We start from the raw sequence: 16,679 nt of genomic DNA on the forward strand, positions 1-16,679 counted from the left end.
GTTGCCGTGCATCCGATGTCACCACCAACCTCATTCAAAATTGTCTCTTTACCCTTGAAATAGCCTTCTGCAAATCATACCTGGTTTTCTGGTACAGGCCTGGGTCGCCAGACTTAAATACCACAGATCTAACCTTCAGCAGACGACGTACCTCCTGGTTCATCCACAGCTTTTGGTGTGGTAATGAACATTTAAGTCTTTGTGGCCACACACTCATCCACACAGGTTTTAATGAAGTTGGTAACAACTGCAGCATACTTATCCAGGTTTGAAGATGAATCCCTGAATATAGTCCAGTCCACCGATTCAAAGCAGTCCAGTAGGTGCTCCCGTGCTTCCCTTGTCCAAATCTTCTTGGTCCTCACTGCTGGTGCTCCAGTCTTCAGTCTCTGCCTATACTCGGGGAATAGAAGTACAGCCAGGTGATCAGACTGCCCGAAATGAGGGCATGGAATAACACGGTAGGCACTCTTGATGATGGTGTAGCAATGGTCCAGTGTGTTGTTTCCTCTGGTATTGCAAGCAATCTGTTGATGGTAATTGCTTAGTGATTTTTTTTCAGACTGGCCTTGTTAAAATCTCCCAAAACGATAGTGAAGGTGCTAGGCTGCGCTGTTTCATAGAAACATAGAAACATAGAAAATAGGAGCAGGAGTAGGCCATTCGGCCCTTCGAGCTTGCACCGCCATTCAGTATGATCATGGCTGATCACCCAACTCAGAACCCTGTACCAGCCTTCCCTCCATACCCCTCGTGCATGTTGATCCCATGGCTCGGATCATCTAAAGCCTGCTTGACATTGGCCTGGGGTAGAATGTAAACTGATACCAAAATGACGCCAGAGAACAAAGGATGTGATTTCTTAGGCAGTGGGTAAAATATCCCTCTCGTGTTTGTAGATCTCGTACTGGAGATGCAGTATCACTTCACCCTGCCACTTTGTTTTTGGCCCGCGTTGTCATCATCAAGGTCCCCGACTTGCCTTTATTGAGATCTTCCTCCTCGTTAACCTCCATTCTGAAGTTACGAAGGTGGGGTTATTGCTTATGGTTGGTCTTGGGGGGTGGTTTATGTGGAATAGGTGCTGTGATTCAGAGGTTGTGCAGTAATTTTCAACTGCTTCCAAGGTCAGTATAGTCAACAAAGATGTCTCAATGTGTTTAAATGAACTATTTGTCCTATCTATCAACCTCTCAGCCTCCTCAATGATCTGGAGGTCACCCAGCTCCAACTCCTTAAAGCAGCATGGCTGCAGCTGCAGCTGTAGCTCCAGGGACACTAGAGGTCTCCCTGCCTTCCCACATCTTGCAAGAGGAGCATCCAGTTATCCTGCCTGGCATCCCTACTGTTCAATCTGTGTAAATATAAAGAAGGAAACAAAAAACTAAACCGTGGAAAATTAATCTACCTACAGCTCTTACGCCTTCTCTCACTCAAGCCTCTCTGTGCTGAAGCCTCGAAGAGTTAAAGCCTGAAATAACCACTCCCACACTGTCTGCTCCAACAACGTCTGCTCTGCTTGCCCCTACCTTATTTTTATTTGTTCTTGCCAATCATTTCTGACTGGTGATTGGCTGTTGCTCAAAACAGAAAACTGCTGTGAATCAATGCCTTACGTACTGAATCGGCAAATCTGAGTGAGTTACACCCTCTCTCGCTTCTGATCACTGATGGGCCGCGGTTCAGAAATAGGTTCTTGATTAGAAAGAACATCAAAGGTTATGGGGAGAAGTCAGAAGTCTGCTCCTCTATTGCATCATGACTGATTTATTATCCTCCCTACCCCATTCTCCCACCTTCTCCCTGCACCCTTTAACGCCCTTACTAATAAAGAACTTATCAATCTCTGCTTTAAATGAGCTAGCCTCCGCAGGCATCTATGGCAATGAATTCCACATATTCACCACCGTCTGGCTAAAATAAATTTTCCTCATCCCTATTTTAAAGGGGCATTCCTGTACTTGGAGGCTGTGCCCTCTGGTCCGAGACTCCCCCACTATTGGAAACATCCTTTCCACATCCACTCTATATTTCAATATTTGGTAGGTTTCAATGAGATTCCCCCTCATTCTTCTAAACTCTATTGGTTACAGGGCCAGAGCCAACAAATGCTCCTCGTACGTTAACTCTCTCATTTCTGGGGATCATTTCCATAAACCTCCTTTGGACCCTCTCTAGTTCGAATACATGCTTTCTTAGATATGGGGCTTAAAACTGTTCACAATGCTCCAAGTGTGGTCTGACCAATGCCTTATAAAACCTCAGGATTACACGCTTGCTTTCAGATTCTAGTTGTCTTTTCTCTGGGAAACGATGGCGTGCATTCACTTTCATGGTTTTATAGTGTTTAACCTCACTCATCTGAAGGTTGCTTTTCATCTCTCTCCACAGCACTTGTTGACACAGGCAGCCCTTCTCCAGATAATTCATTGGCTACTGATTGAAGCTCTTCCAGCCAATCAGAGGGCACGCCAGCATGGCTACCAGTTCATGGCGACCAGCCTCTTCTCCAGTGGCATTTGCACACTGTTACAAACCACATTGGGCAACAGGTAAATCTACCTATTGGATATTGAAAGACTTGGATAGAATGGATATGGGCAGGATGTTTCCAATAGTGGGAGAGTTTAGGGCCAGAAGGCACAGCCTCAGAATGGAAGAATGTCTCTTTAGTACAGAAATGAGGTGGAATAACAGTAGGTAGATGATGGGGTGCTGATGAATACATAAAGGATTCTTGTCTTCATTACCTAGGGCATGGGTAGAGAGCCTTTCTGAGAACACGTACCCAAATTGGCGTTAACCTGCTGAAAGATTGTCTTGCCTGAGCAGAGATTATCGTTGATTAACAGATTAGTAACAATAATTATGAACTTTTTAAGGAAATAGGATGAGTCCTGTTGCTTATTTATGTCTATTTATTGTATTGCAATGAATAAAATTGTAACTAACATTGATTGAAATACATGAAGCATTTTTAAAAACCTGTTCAAAATTATTAATACTAACCTTTTAAAAAAGACAATTGAAAAATAACAGAATTTCTAAATGCAATTTTTATTGTAACTGTTTGCTATCCAAATACTAATGTGCACTCCAAGTCTGTAAGGATTTCAAAATGTATCATCTAAGGACATGTACCTGCACCAAGCTGATGTGAGACATCTCCTGAGAGAACATCTCACTGCTCTCGGATTGTAAAAATTCTTCTCTGCTTCATAAGACCCTAAGACATAGAAGTAGAATTAGGCCACTTGGTCCATCGAGTCTGCTTCATCATTCTAATGTAGCTGATTTATAATTCCTCTCAATCCCATTCTCCTGCATCTTCGATGCCCTGACTAATCAAGAATCTCTCAAACTTCACTTTAACAGAAATGGTGAGAGTGTTGGGGGGCAGAGTGTGTGTAGTTGCTATTATTCAGGAGAAGGTGCTTGGGAAACTGAAAGGTCTGAAGGTAGGTAAGTCACCTGGACCAGATGGACTGCACCCCAGGGTTCTAAAAGAGGTCGCTGAAGAGATTGTAGAGGCATCAGTAACGATCTTTCAAGAATCACAAGGTTCTGGTATGGTTCTGGAGGTCTGGGAAATTGCAAATGTCACTCCACTCTTTAAGAAGGAAGGGGGCAAGATTGGTAGTAATGATCATTTTTAATATGTATTTTTAAAAATTATATGTAAGGATTTAAAGCATTGAGGGACGGCTTTGCATGCTGCATGCCAGCAAAGATTTTGTGCATTCCATCTCAGACACAGGTGCCATAGGTTTGACACCCCTGAAGTAGACAATAGAATCATGAAACATGGATGTTACAACTTGAAACATTGTGTAGGCCATGGCTGTAGTATTGAGTACAGTTTGGGTCACCACCATTATAGTGAGGACTGATGGCAATGGTGAAGGCGCAGAGGAGATTTGTCAGCATGTAGCCTGCAACATGGAGCATTTAACAGAGCCATCGAGCGGTAGAGTACTACAACACAGAAGCAGACCGTTCAGCCCATCTTTTCTGGGCCAAGTTATTAGTCTGCCTAGTCCCTTGGTCCTGTACCTGCATCATAGCCCTCCATACCTCTCCCAACCATGTACCTATCTAAACTTCTCTTAAATGCTGAAATCGAACCCGCATCCACCACTTCCACTGGCAGCTCGTTCCACTCTCACCACCTCTGAGTGAAGAATTTCCCCCTCAGGTTCTCCTTAAACATTTCACTTTTTACCCTTAACCCATGACCTCCAGATTGAGTCTCAAGCCTCGTAACTTACTTATGCCCCCCATAATTTTATATACCTTTATCAAGTCTTCTCTCAATCTCCTACGTTCCAAGGAAGAAAGTCCTAACCTATTCAACCTTTCCCTTTAACTCGACTCCTCAAGTGAGAGTGACATCCTTGTAAATGTTCTCTGTACTCTTTCAATCTTACTGATATATCTCCTGTAGATAGGTGACCAGAACTGGGCACAATATTCCAAATTAGGCCTCACCAACATATTATACAACTTCAACTAACACTATACTTGTGGAGACACTTAAATTTGTTTTCCTAGAAGCAGACGAGGTTGAAGAGATATGCCTGACTGAGGTAAACTAACTTATGAGAGGCATGGACAAGATAGGTAGTAGGAATCCTTTCCTTCGAGCAGGGGGACACGAGTTGAGGGTGAGGGGAAAGAGGTTGAGAGGGGATTTGAGGAACTGTGGTAAGAACCTGGAATAGTGTAAAAAGGTGGTCAATGGTCAGTGCAGACATGTTGCACTGAAGGGTTTGCTCTGTGTGCTATGTGAGTCTGTGGCCTGATCCCAAGGGAGTGCCAATGAAGAAGAAGGTCTCTCCAACCAATTAGTCTGGTCAGAGACTCAAGAGAGTGCAGATGCTGGAATCTGGAGCACAGCACAAGACGCTAGAGGCTCTCTGTGTGTTCGGCATCACCCATCTCTCTCTTCCTTTGTCTTTCCCAGATTGCCGCTGGTCCAGGCTCCATCTTTTGAATACTTAATCCCTGCTGTGATTCTTATTTCGCACCCCATGGAAGCCAACGTCACTCATTATAACGGTACAGTGTTGCTCTTCTGTAATATCTCCATTTCAGTGATTGTCGCAGCGGAATTTAGCTGATTATGGAGTGGGAGATCAAGTATAAAGGACCAGCACACCAAGATCCTTAACAACATGTCATAGTGGCATGGCAGTTAATATAATACTTTACAGCACCAATGATCTTGTAAAGAGTTCGTGTGTTCTCCCTGTGTCTGCATGCGTTTCCTCCCACATTCCAAAAACATATGGGTTAGGGACAATAAATCCTGGGCATGCTATGTTGGCACCGGAAGCATAGCGACACTTGCCTTGCGGGCTGCCTCCGGTACATCCTCCGACCGTGTTGGTTGTTGATGCAAACGGCGCTTTTCACCGTATGTTTCAAAGCTTCAATGTACACGGGACAAGTAAAGGTAATCTCTAATATTCTTAACAGTGTTGACATATAAAGAAATCTTGAGGTCTAACTCCATAGTTCCCTGAAAGTGGTTACCCAAGTTGATAAGGTGTTGAACAAGACATATGGCATGTTTGTCTTTATTAGTCAAAGCACTGGAATTGAAGAATTAGGAATTTCTGTGTCAGATTTATAAAACTCGGTTTAGATTTCATCTAGATTGCATTCAGTTCTGGTTGTCCCATTATATGAAGGATGTTGAGGTTTTGAAGAGGCTGCAGAAGAACTTCTTCCAGGATGCTGCTTGGATTTGAGGGCATGTGCCTATGAGATGAGGTTAAAGAAACTTGGGTTGTTTTCTCTGCAGTGGGGAGATCTGATAGAGGTTTATAAAAACCGAGAAGGGGTAAGTTCAAACATGTGTGGGGCAAATGCTTTGCACAGTGAGTGATGGTTGCCTGGAATGTGCATTTGGGGTTCAATTCCACTGCTGTCTGTATGTTTTCCTCATGACCGCGTGGGCTTCCTCTGGGTGCTCTGGTTTCCTCCCACGTTCCAAAATGTACAGTTAGGGTTAGTAAGTTGTCGAGATGTGATACTGGTGCCGGAAGTGAGGTGACTCTTGTGGGCTGCTCCCAGCACATCCTCAGACTGTGTTGGTCATTGATGCAAATGCACACCAGATGCTGGAGGAACGCAGCAGGCCAGGCAGCAACTACGGCAAAAAGCACAGTCAACGTTTCGGGCCAAAACCCTTTGGCAGGTCAGGATTAAAAAAATAGCTGAGGAGTAGATCTGAAAGTTGGGGAGGGGAGAGAGAAACGCCAGGTGATAGATGAAACTAGGAGGGGGAGGGATGAAGCAAAGAGCTAGGAAGTTGATTGGTGAAAGAGACAGAAGGCCATGGAACACAGAAGAAGGGGGGGGAGTGGGGGAGGGAAGAGTACCAGAGGGAGACGATGGGCTGACAAGGAGATGACGTGAGAGGGGGAAAGGGGATGGGAAATGGTGAGGGCATTACTGGAAGTATGAGAAATTGACGTTCATTATCGATAATGGTACAAACAGTGCATTTCACTGTATGTTTCAATTTTTCGATGTACGTGCCAAATAAAACTAATCGAATCTAATTGAATCTGATTACTATTCTAACTAGTTCAGCACAGAATTATAGTCTGAAGGCCTATTCCTGTACTGTACTGTTCTATGTTCTGTGATAGAGGTCACGTTTTTGTGGAAATGTTGGTGGCCACCATCTTCATTGAGAGCAGACACATTACAGCATTATTAGGCAAAGGCAGCCAATGGTAGAGTACTGTTCATTGAGAGTAACCAATAGAAAAACAGTGATCAGTGAAGGTGGCCAATGGTAAAACAATGCTGCAGTTAGCTAGTCTAATGGTGAAACATCCACACATGAAATTCGAAAATAGATGATTTTCTGCTGTCTCTGTTGAAACTGTTATAGGCTCACTAACAAAATGGGGTGCAATGAGTGCATTATAAACTGCAAAGGGATTGCATGGAAATAAGTTTTTCAACATACAGATCAAGATACCCATTAAATCTGGTCCCGTTTGCCCCCATTTTCCCCTATTCCTCTAAACCTTTCCTACCCATTTCACTGACCAAGTATCTTTCACATGTTGTTACTGTGCCTGCCTCAACTACTTTTGTGTGGGTGGTGAAGGAAAGTGGTTTGTTTTGTTGTTTTTAGAAACGCAAACAACAGGAATTCTGCAGATGGTGGAAATTCAAGCAACACACATCAAAATTGCTGCTGAACGCAGCAGGCCAGGCAGCATCTCTAGGAAGAGGTACAGTCGATGTTTCAGGCCGAGAATCTTCGTCAGGACTAACTGAAGGAAGAGTTAGTAAGAGATTTGAAAGTGGGAGGGGGAGGGGGAGATCCAAAATGTAGGTGTTCAGCAAAGTGGTCTCCCAGTCTGCGTCGGGTCTTGCCAATATACAGAAGGCAAGAACTCTGAGAACTCTGCTGTCAAACGCATCTCCCCCATTTCACGCACATTTGCTCTCACTCCATCCTCCCGCCACCCCACTAGGAATAGAGTTCCCCTGGTCCTCACCTACCACCCCACCAGCCTCCGGGTCCAACATATTATTCTCTGTAACTTCCGCCACCTCCAATGGGATCCCACCACTAAGCACATCTTTCCCTCCCCCCGCCTCTGCTTTCCGCAGGGATCGCTCCCTATGCGACTCCCTTGTCCATTCGTCCCCCCATCCCTCCCCACTGATCTCCCTCGTGGCACTTATCCTTGTAAGCAGAACAAGTGCTACACATGCCCTTACACTTCCTCCCTTACCACCATTCAGGGCCCCAGACAGTCCTTCCAGGTGAGGCGACACTTCACCTGTGAGTCGGCTGGGGTGATATACTGCGTCCGGTGCTCCTGATGTGGCCTTCTATATATTGGCGAGACCCGACACAGACTGGGAGACCGCTTTGCTGAACACCTACGCTCTGTCCGCCAGAGAAAACAGGATCTCCCAGTGGCCACACATTTTAATTCCACATCCCATTCCCATTCTGACATGTCTATCCATGGCCTCCTCTACTGTAAAGATGAAGCCACACTCAGTTTGGAGGAACAACACCTTATATTCCGTCTGGGTAGCTTCCAATCTGATGGCATGAACATTGACTTCTCTAACTTCTGCTAGGCCCCACCTCCCCCTCGTACCCCATCTGTTACTCCTTTTTATACACACATTCTTTCTCTCACTCTCCTTTTTCTCCCTCTGTCCCTCTGACTATACCCCTTGCCAATCCTCTGGTTCCCCCCCCACCTTGTCTTTCTCCCTGGGCCTCCTGCCCCATGATCCTCTCATATCCCCTTTGCCAATCACCTGTCCAGCTCTCGGCTCCATCCCTCCCCCTCCTGTCTTCTCCTATCATTTTGGATCTCCCCCTCCCCCTCCCACTTTCAAATCTCTTACTCACTCTTCTTTCAGTTAGTCCTGACGAAGGATCTCGGCCTGAAACGTTGACTGTACCTCTTCCTAGAGATGCTGCCTGGCCTGCTGCGTTCACCAGCAACTTTGATGTGTGTTGCTTGTTTTGTTGTTGTTTTGTTGTTTGTAGTGTTCTGTTTTATGGCGATCTGTGTTGTTCTGCCGAGCACTGTGGGCATGCTGTGTTGGCACTGGAATGTGTGGTGACACTTGGGGCTGCCCCCAGCACGTCCTTAAGCATTTGAGTTTTCTTTGTTTTTGGAATACATCTATCCTGCACCTTCCTCATTTTTACCAGAAACTCATGCCATTGCTTTTCAGCTGTTGTCTCTGCCAACATCTCCCTTCAATTTACTTCAGGCAAATCCTAGGGGGACCAATATCCTGGCAGGGAGATTTGCGAAGGCTACTGAGGTGACTTTAAACTAGAATGGTTGGGGGGTGGGAATCAAATTAAAGATACTAGGAGAGAGGAGGCTAGTTCACAAATAGAGAAAGCTTAGTGTGTGAGGGAGGATAGACATGGGTCAGAGATCAGGAGAACTCAGCCCAAAGATGTAGGGGAGAAGGAAGAAAAAGATAACAAAGTTGTTTGCTTCAATAAGGATAAACAGAGAATAAGAGGTGGAGAGTTTCTTAAGTGCATCTATTTTAATGCTGGGAGCATTGTAAGAAAGGTGGATGAGCTTAGAGCATGGATTGATACCTGGAAATATGATGTTGTAGCTATTAGTGAAACATGGTTGCAGGAGGGGTGTGATTGGCAACTTAATATTCCTGGATTTCGTTGCTTCAGGTATGATAGAATCAGAGGGGCAAGAAGGGGAGGTGTTGCATTGCTTGTCAGAGAAAATATAACAGCGGTGCTCTGGCAGGATAGATTAGTGGACTCGTCTAGGGAGGCTATTTGGGCAGAATTGAGGAATGGGAAAGGTGTAGTAACTCTTATAGGGGTGTATTACAGACCACCTAATGGGGAACAAGAATTGGAGGAACAAATTTGTAAGGAGATAGCAGATATTTGTAGTAAGCACAAGGTTGTGATTGTGGGAGATTTTAATTTTCCACACATAGACTGGGAAGCCCATTCTGTAAAAGGGCTGGATGGTTTGGAGTTTGTAAAATGTGTGCAGGATAGTTTTTTTGCAGCAATACATAGAGGTACCAACTAGAGAAGGGGCAGTGTTGGATCTCCTGTTAGGGAATGAGATAGGGCAGGTGACGGAGGTATGCGTTGGGGAGCATTTCAGGTCCAGTGATCACAATATCATTAGTTTCAATATAATTATGGAGAAGGATAGGACTGGACCCAGGGTTGAGATTTTTGATTGGAGAAAGGCTAAGGAGATGTAAAAGGATTTAGAAGGAGGGGATTGGGACAATTTGTTTTATGGGAAGGATGTAATAGAGAAATGGAGGTCATTTAAAGGTGAAATTTTGAGGGTACAGGATCTTTATGTTCCTGTTAGGTTGAAAGGAAAGGTTAAAAGTTTGAGAGAGCCATGGTTTTCAAGGGATATTGGAAACTTGGTTCGGAAAAAGAGAGGAATCTACAATAAATATTGGCAGCTTGGAGTAAATGAGGTGCTTGAGGAATATAAAGAATGTAAAAAGAATCTTAAGAAAGAAATTAGAAGAGCTAAAAGAAGATATGAAGCTGCTTTGGCAAGTAAGGTGAAAATAAATCCAAAGGGTTTCTACAGTTATATTAATAGTAAAAGGATAGTGAGGGATAAAATTGGTCCCTTAGAGAATCAGAGTGGACGGCTATGTGCGGAGCCAAAAGAGATGGGGGAGATTTTGAATAATTTCTTTTCTTCGGTATTCACTAAGGAGAAGGATATTAAATTGTGTAAGGTAAAGGAAACAAGCAGGGTAGTTATGCAAAGTATGATGATTAAAGAAGAGGAAATATTGGCACTTTTAAGGAATATAGAAGTCTCCGGGTCTGGACAGGATATTCCCTAGGACCTTGAGTGAAGTTAGTGTGGAAATAGCAGGGGCTCTGACAGAAATATTTCAAATGTCATTAGAAACGGGGATGGTGCTGGAGGATTGGCGTATTGCTCATGCTGTTCCATTGTTTAAAAAGGGTTCTAAGAGTAAACCTAGCAATTACTGGCCTGTGAGTTTGACGTCAGTGCTGGGTAAATTGATGAAAAGTATTCTTAGGGATGGTATATATAATTACCTGGATAGGCAGGGTCTGATTAGGAACAGTCAACATGGATTTGTGTGTGGAAAGTCATGTTTGACAAATCTTATTGATTTTTTTTGATGAGGTTACGAGGAAAGTTGATGAGGATAAAGAGGTCGATGTTGTCTATATGGACTTCAGTAAGGCCTTTGACAAGGTTCCACACGAAAGTTTAGTCAGCAAGGTTCAATCATTAGGCATTAATATTGAAGTAGTAAAATGGATTCAGCAGTGGCTGGATGGGAGACGCCAGACAGTAGTGGTGGATAACTGTGTGTCAGAATGGAGGACGGTGTCTAGTGGTGTGCCTCAAGGACCTGTACTGGGTCCAATGTTGTTTGTCATATATATTAATATACCTTTCTATGCCAGCTAAAGGTACCTTGCCCACATTGTTGCACACATTTTCCATATTTGATGAGGGTAGGACTTTCTTGTGAGCATTTTATTGTGGTTGGGGAAGATGTAGTCAATAAGGTGCACATTAATGTAGGTTCCTTGGCTCCATTCCTGGTTTCTAGAGGTTCTGTACTTAGATGTGACCTCTGTGCACCCTCTAAGGTGTGTCAAAGGTGAGCAGGGTAAGAAAAGATTATAAACTCAAGTCACTGAGAAATCAGCGTAGAAATTGAGATATCATTTTAATAAATTAAAATAGGTTATAAATCACTTCAGGAACTTGATGCCACAGCCTTTTTTTACCCCTGCCCCCCAACTTATGATCCTGAAGGTGAATTGGTGCTATGTTTCCACAGCGGAAGAGTCTAGGGCCAGGGGGCACATCCTCAGAATAGAAGAGAGTCCCTTTAGAACGGAGAAGAGGAGGAATTTCTTTAGCCAGAGGGTGGGGAATCTGTGGAATTCATTACCACAGGAGGCTGTGGAGGCCAGGTCATTGGGTATATTTAAGGCAGAGGTTAATAGATTCTTGATTTGTAAGAGCATCAGCCCTGGGGGATTTGAAAACAGGAACCCAGGAGTACAAGTACAAGGCAGGGCATTGAACATAGAAGTTGAAATGACGATACAAGAGTCAGCAGATACTGGAATGTGGAGCAATAAATAATCTGCTGGAAGAACTCAACAGGTCAGGCAACATCTGTGGCAGGAAATGTCAACATTTCAGATCCTGATAGGAGTTGGGATATTCTGGTGCAGTTGTGCAAGACTTTGGTGAGGCTACACCTGGAATATTGTGCTCAGTTTTGGTCATCCTGCTGCAGGAAGGATGAAATTAAGATGGAAAGAGTGAAGAGGAGGGACTGACTTATGGAGAGAGGTTGAACAGGTTAGGCTTTCTTTCACTGGAGCATGGGGGGTAATGGAGAATTACGAGGGGCACAGATAGGGTGCTTGCACATAGTCTTCGTCCTGGGGAATCAAGAACTAGAAGGCACAGGTTAAGGTGAGAGGGTAGAGATAATTTTCATCCAGAGAGCGCCCATTATGTGGATGAGCTGCCAGAGGATTCAGATTCAGAATATTTATTTATTACATATATAACGAAACATACAGTGAAATGTGTTAACAACCATTTGAGCAGAATGTCCAAGGTTACACGTTGTATCGGAGTGGTAGGAAGGGAGGCAGAGGGGGTGGCATGGCTCTGCTGGCATCAAATCGGTACAAAGGTGTGACATGGGATTGGAAGATGTTGAATCCTTAAGAGACTGCAAGGGTAAAAGGACCCTGATTGCAGTTATATATAGGACTCCCAACAGAAGCTGGTATATGGATCACAGATTACAATGGAAAATAGAAAAGGCATGTCAAAAGGGCAATGTTACAATAGTTACAGGACATTTCAACATGCATGTCGATTGGGAAAATCAGGTTGGAAATGGATCTCAAGAGAGTGAGTTTATAGAATGAGAAAGAGATGGCTTTTTAGAGCAGATTGTCGCTGAACCTACTAGGGGATCAACTATACTAGATTGGGTGTTCTTTCATGCACTAGAGGTGATTTGGGAGCTTAGGGTAGAAGAACCCTGATGAGGCAGTGATCACAATATGTTTGAGTTCAACCTGAAATTTGATAGGGAGAAAGTCTGACGTAGCAGTGTTTCTGTGCAGTAAAGGAAATTGCAGTTTCACGAGAGATGATTTATAACATATACCAATTACAGCATGGAAACAGGCCATCTCGGCCCTTCTAGTCCGTGCCGACCTCTTACTCTCACCTAGTCCCACCGACCTGCACTCAGCCCATAACCCTCTATTCCTTTCCTGTCCATATACCTATCCAATTTAACTTTAAATGACAACATCGAACCTGCCTCAACCACTTCTGCTGGAAGCTCGTTCCACACAGCTACCACTCTCTGAGTAAAGAAGTTCCCCCTCATGTTACCCCTAAACTTTTAACTCTCAACTCATGTCCTCTTGTTTGAATCTCCCCTACTCGCAATGGAAAAAGTCTATCCACGTCAACTCTATCTATCCCCCTCATAATTTTAAATACCTCTGTCAAGTCCCCCCTCAACCTTCTACACTCCAAAGAATAAAGACCCAATTTGTTCAACCTTTCTCTGTAACTTAGGTGATGAAACCCAGGTAACATTCTAGTAAATCTTCTCTGTACTCTCCCTATTTTGTTGACATCTTTCCTATAATTTCGTGACCAGAACTGTACACAATACTCCAAATTTGGCCTCACCAATGCCTTGTACAATTTCCACATTACATCCCAACTCCTATACCCAATGCTCTGATTTGTAAAGACCAACAACAATGTGGGCAATGTTCCTTTAGCTGGCACAGAAAGATTCTCGAATAACTTGGAAATATGAACCTTTGGCAAGCTGTTCCATTCCCTCCCACTGTTTCACACACAATTAGATACTAACTAAACTGCTTAGGGGATTGGGATTGGTTTGATGCAATACAGAGAATAAAGTATAAAAGCTACCAAAAAAAAGTGACGTATGACATATTTTCCCTTCCTCTATGAAGGGTTTTGACAGGAAATGCTGATTACTTGTCCATTTTTATTTTATTTAGAGACATGTCATGGTAACAAAGCCTTCTGGGCCAACAAACCCACATGCATGAGACCCATTAATCTACTAACTTGTACTTCTTTGGAATGTGGGACGAGATCGGAGAACCTGGCAGAATGTATAAATTCCTTACAGAGAGCAGCGGAATTGAACCCGGGTTACTGGTGCTGTCATAGTGTTACGCTAACCGCTACAATACTGCGCACCCCCCAAGATTTATATCCCTCCATAACTGCTGCCTGACTTGCTGAGTTCCTTCAGAATTTTGTGCGTGCAGCCCTAGATTTCCAGAATCTCTTGTGATTGTGAACATATTCTCCCTGTCCTCACTCTCAACTCTCTTGGAAAATGACCATGGCCAGGAGTAAATAATCTGATCAGGAGCTCTACCCCATGGCACATTGTGGGACTGCAACAGTCCTCGGCTCCTGCTGTTTGAACACAACAGATGCTGGAAATCCAGAGCAACACACACAAAATGCTGGAGGAACTCAGCAGGTCAGGCAGTATCTCTGGAGAGGAATAAACAGTCGATGTTTTGGGCATAAATCCTTCATCAGGAATCAAAAGGAAGGGGCCAGAAGATAGAATAAGAAGGTGATGGTGGGGGAAAGGGGAAGGATTATACACTGGCGGGTGTTTACAGTGAGGCGGAGTGGAAAGCTTTTGTTCGTATGCTCTCCAGACAGGTCACACCATACGTAAGTACATTACAGTAGTAAAAGGAATATAAAGTTAAAATTGGAGAGAACACGCAGTACAGGTAGACAAGTAAAGTGCAAGGGCCATTACAAGGTAGATTGTGAGATTAAGAATTCATCTTTAAGTGACATAAACCAAAAAACAGTACAGCCCAGTGCAGGTCTTTCAGCCCATGACATAGTGCCGATAATTTAACCTGTTCTAAGATCAGTCCATCCTTCCCTCCCACAAACCCTTTCATTTTTCCCTTCATCCATGTGACTATCTAAGAATTTCTTCAATGTCCCAATGGAATCTGCATCTACCACTATCCACACACCCACCACTCTCTGTGCAAAAAACCTACAGTACCCCTGGCGTTCCCCTTATATTTTCCTCCAATCACCTTAAAATGGTGAACTCAGTCAAGCCACCTCTCATCCTCCTTGGCTCCAAAGTGAAAAGACCTAGCTTGCTGAATCTTTCCTCATAAGCCATTCTCTCGAATCCAGGCAGCACCCTGGTAAATATCTTCTGCACCCTCTCTAAAGCTTCCACATCCTTCCTATAATGAGGTGACCAGAACTGAACACAATTCTCAAAGTATGGTCTAACTAGAGTTTTATAGAGCTGAAACATTATCTCATGGCTCGAACTCAACTCCCTAACTAACGAGCGCCGACATACCATACGCCTTCTTAAGCACACTATCATGGGGACCCCAAGACCCCATTGCTCTCTATACAAAGAATCCTGCCATTAAGCTTGGACTCTGCCTTCAAGGTGAATCACCTCTCATTTTTCCAGAGTGAACTCCATCTGCATTGCAGGAGACAACTTCCTACGCCACCTGGAGAAGAAATGAGAGTGCAGACTCTGGAGATCTTGTATAACACACACAAGATGCTGGAAGAACTCAGCAGGTCAGGCAGCATCTTTAGAGGGAAATGGACAGTTGTTGTGGATCAAGGCCTTTCCAGAGGCCTTGAAAGAGGAGTGATAGCCAGTATCATTTCCCCTCTCCTTAATCCCTCAGCTGCCTATCCCACTGCTCACCTGGTTCCACCTATCACCTGCCAGCTCTTGCTGCACACCTTTCCCCCACATTTATACACTGGCTGTCTCCCCTTTGTCCAGTCCTGATGACAACTCTCAGCTCAAACGTTGACCGTCCATTTCCCTTCACAGTTGTTGCCTGACCCATTGAGTTCCTCCAGCATCTGGTCTGTGTTGCGATAGATTTTCAGCACCTGCTGAACCTCCTGCCCCTCCAGAGGGTGCAGTCTGTGGATGAGAGGCAGATGGAACCAGGCAGGAGAAGCAAACTGTACATTTGGAGGCATTGAGGCATTTGGATAGGTACATGGAGGCGAGGAGCTCAGAGGGTTACATGCCAGATATGGGCAACTGGGAGACCAGTGAGGATGCTGTGGTCACAGGAGATTCTTCAGCACACACAAAATGCAGGAGGAATTCATCAGAAAGCATCTATGGAGAACCCCCTCACCTGGTCTTCTCACCTATCATCTGCCAGCTAATACTCCTCCCATTCCCCCCGTCCTCTTAATCTTCCTGACGAAGAGTCTTGGCCTAAAACGTTGACGGTTTATTCCCCTCCATAAATGCTACCTGACCTGCTGAGTTCCTCCAGCACTTTGTGAAGGATGCTGTGGTCAGCATAGACCAGAGGGGCTGAAGGGCCTCTCTCAGTGCTGTTTTATTCCATGAGTGTGGAAGACAGGAGTGGATGGAATCATGGAAGAGAAGAAGGGCACAGGGAACATGGGTTTGTTGAAGTTGGAAAATCCACATTCATACTATAGGATTGTAGACAAGTCCAGCCAAATTACAAAGTGAAATCCTTACAGAACAGCTCTTGCTCTAACCATTAGGTAAGGATCCCACTACAGTGTTCTAAGATGAGAATGGGGAGAAGTCCCCAGTGCTTTGGCCAAAATTATCCTTCCATCAGTGGTTTTTGAAACTTCTTATTGAGACTTTTTGCAAGAAATTCTCCTACTGTTTTGACTACTCTTGTTTTCATTTCATTACAACTCATTTCTCTTGCTTCCTGCCCACAGCCAGACAGACTCAAGTCAATGGGTATATTTAAAGTGGATGTTGATAGCTTCTTGATTAGTAAGGGTGTCAAAGATTATTGGGAGAAGGCAGAAAAATGGAGTCGAGAGGGAAAATCAATCAGCCATGATGGAATAGTAGTGCAGACCTGATGGGCCAAATGTCCTAATTCTGCTCCAATGTCATATGTTCGTATGATTTTATGGTCAAACTCATCATAGATCCCTTTGCTGGTTGTTGGTTTTTACGGGGCACGCATTAGTTACCTCTTCCCGTAGTCCACACTTCGGAATACATGGTGTTGCTGT

The 16,679-nt window shown here is 44.2% G+C and overlaps 1 protein-coding gene across 1 annotated transcript in view; it reads left to right on the forward strand.

Annotated features, from left to right (window-relative positions):
• The window catches only part of slc23a3 (solute carrier family 23 member 3), an 85,121-nt gene that overhangs the window by 8,906 nt on the left and 59,536 nt on the right, over positions 1 to 16,679 (forward strand). The window contains exons 2-3 of the mRNA XM_063051359.1: positions 2,392 to 2,552; positions 4,964 to 5,058. Coding sequence (XP_062907429.1) covers positions 2,392 to 2,552; positions 4,964 to 5,058 — 256 coding nt within the window. The remainder of the gene's footprint in view (positions 1 to 2,391; positions 2,553 to 4,963; positions 5,059 to 16,679) is intronic.

The sequence above is a fragment of the Mobula hypostoma genome, chromosome 6, assembly GCF_963921235.1.
Source record: "Mobula hypostoma chromosome 6, sMobHyp1.1, whole genome shotgun sequence".
Lineage (NCBI taxonomy): Eukaryota > Metazoa > Chordata > Chondrichthyes > Myliobatiformes > Myliobatidae > Mobula > Mobula hypostoma.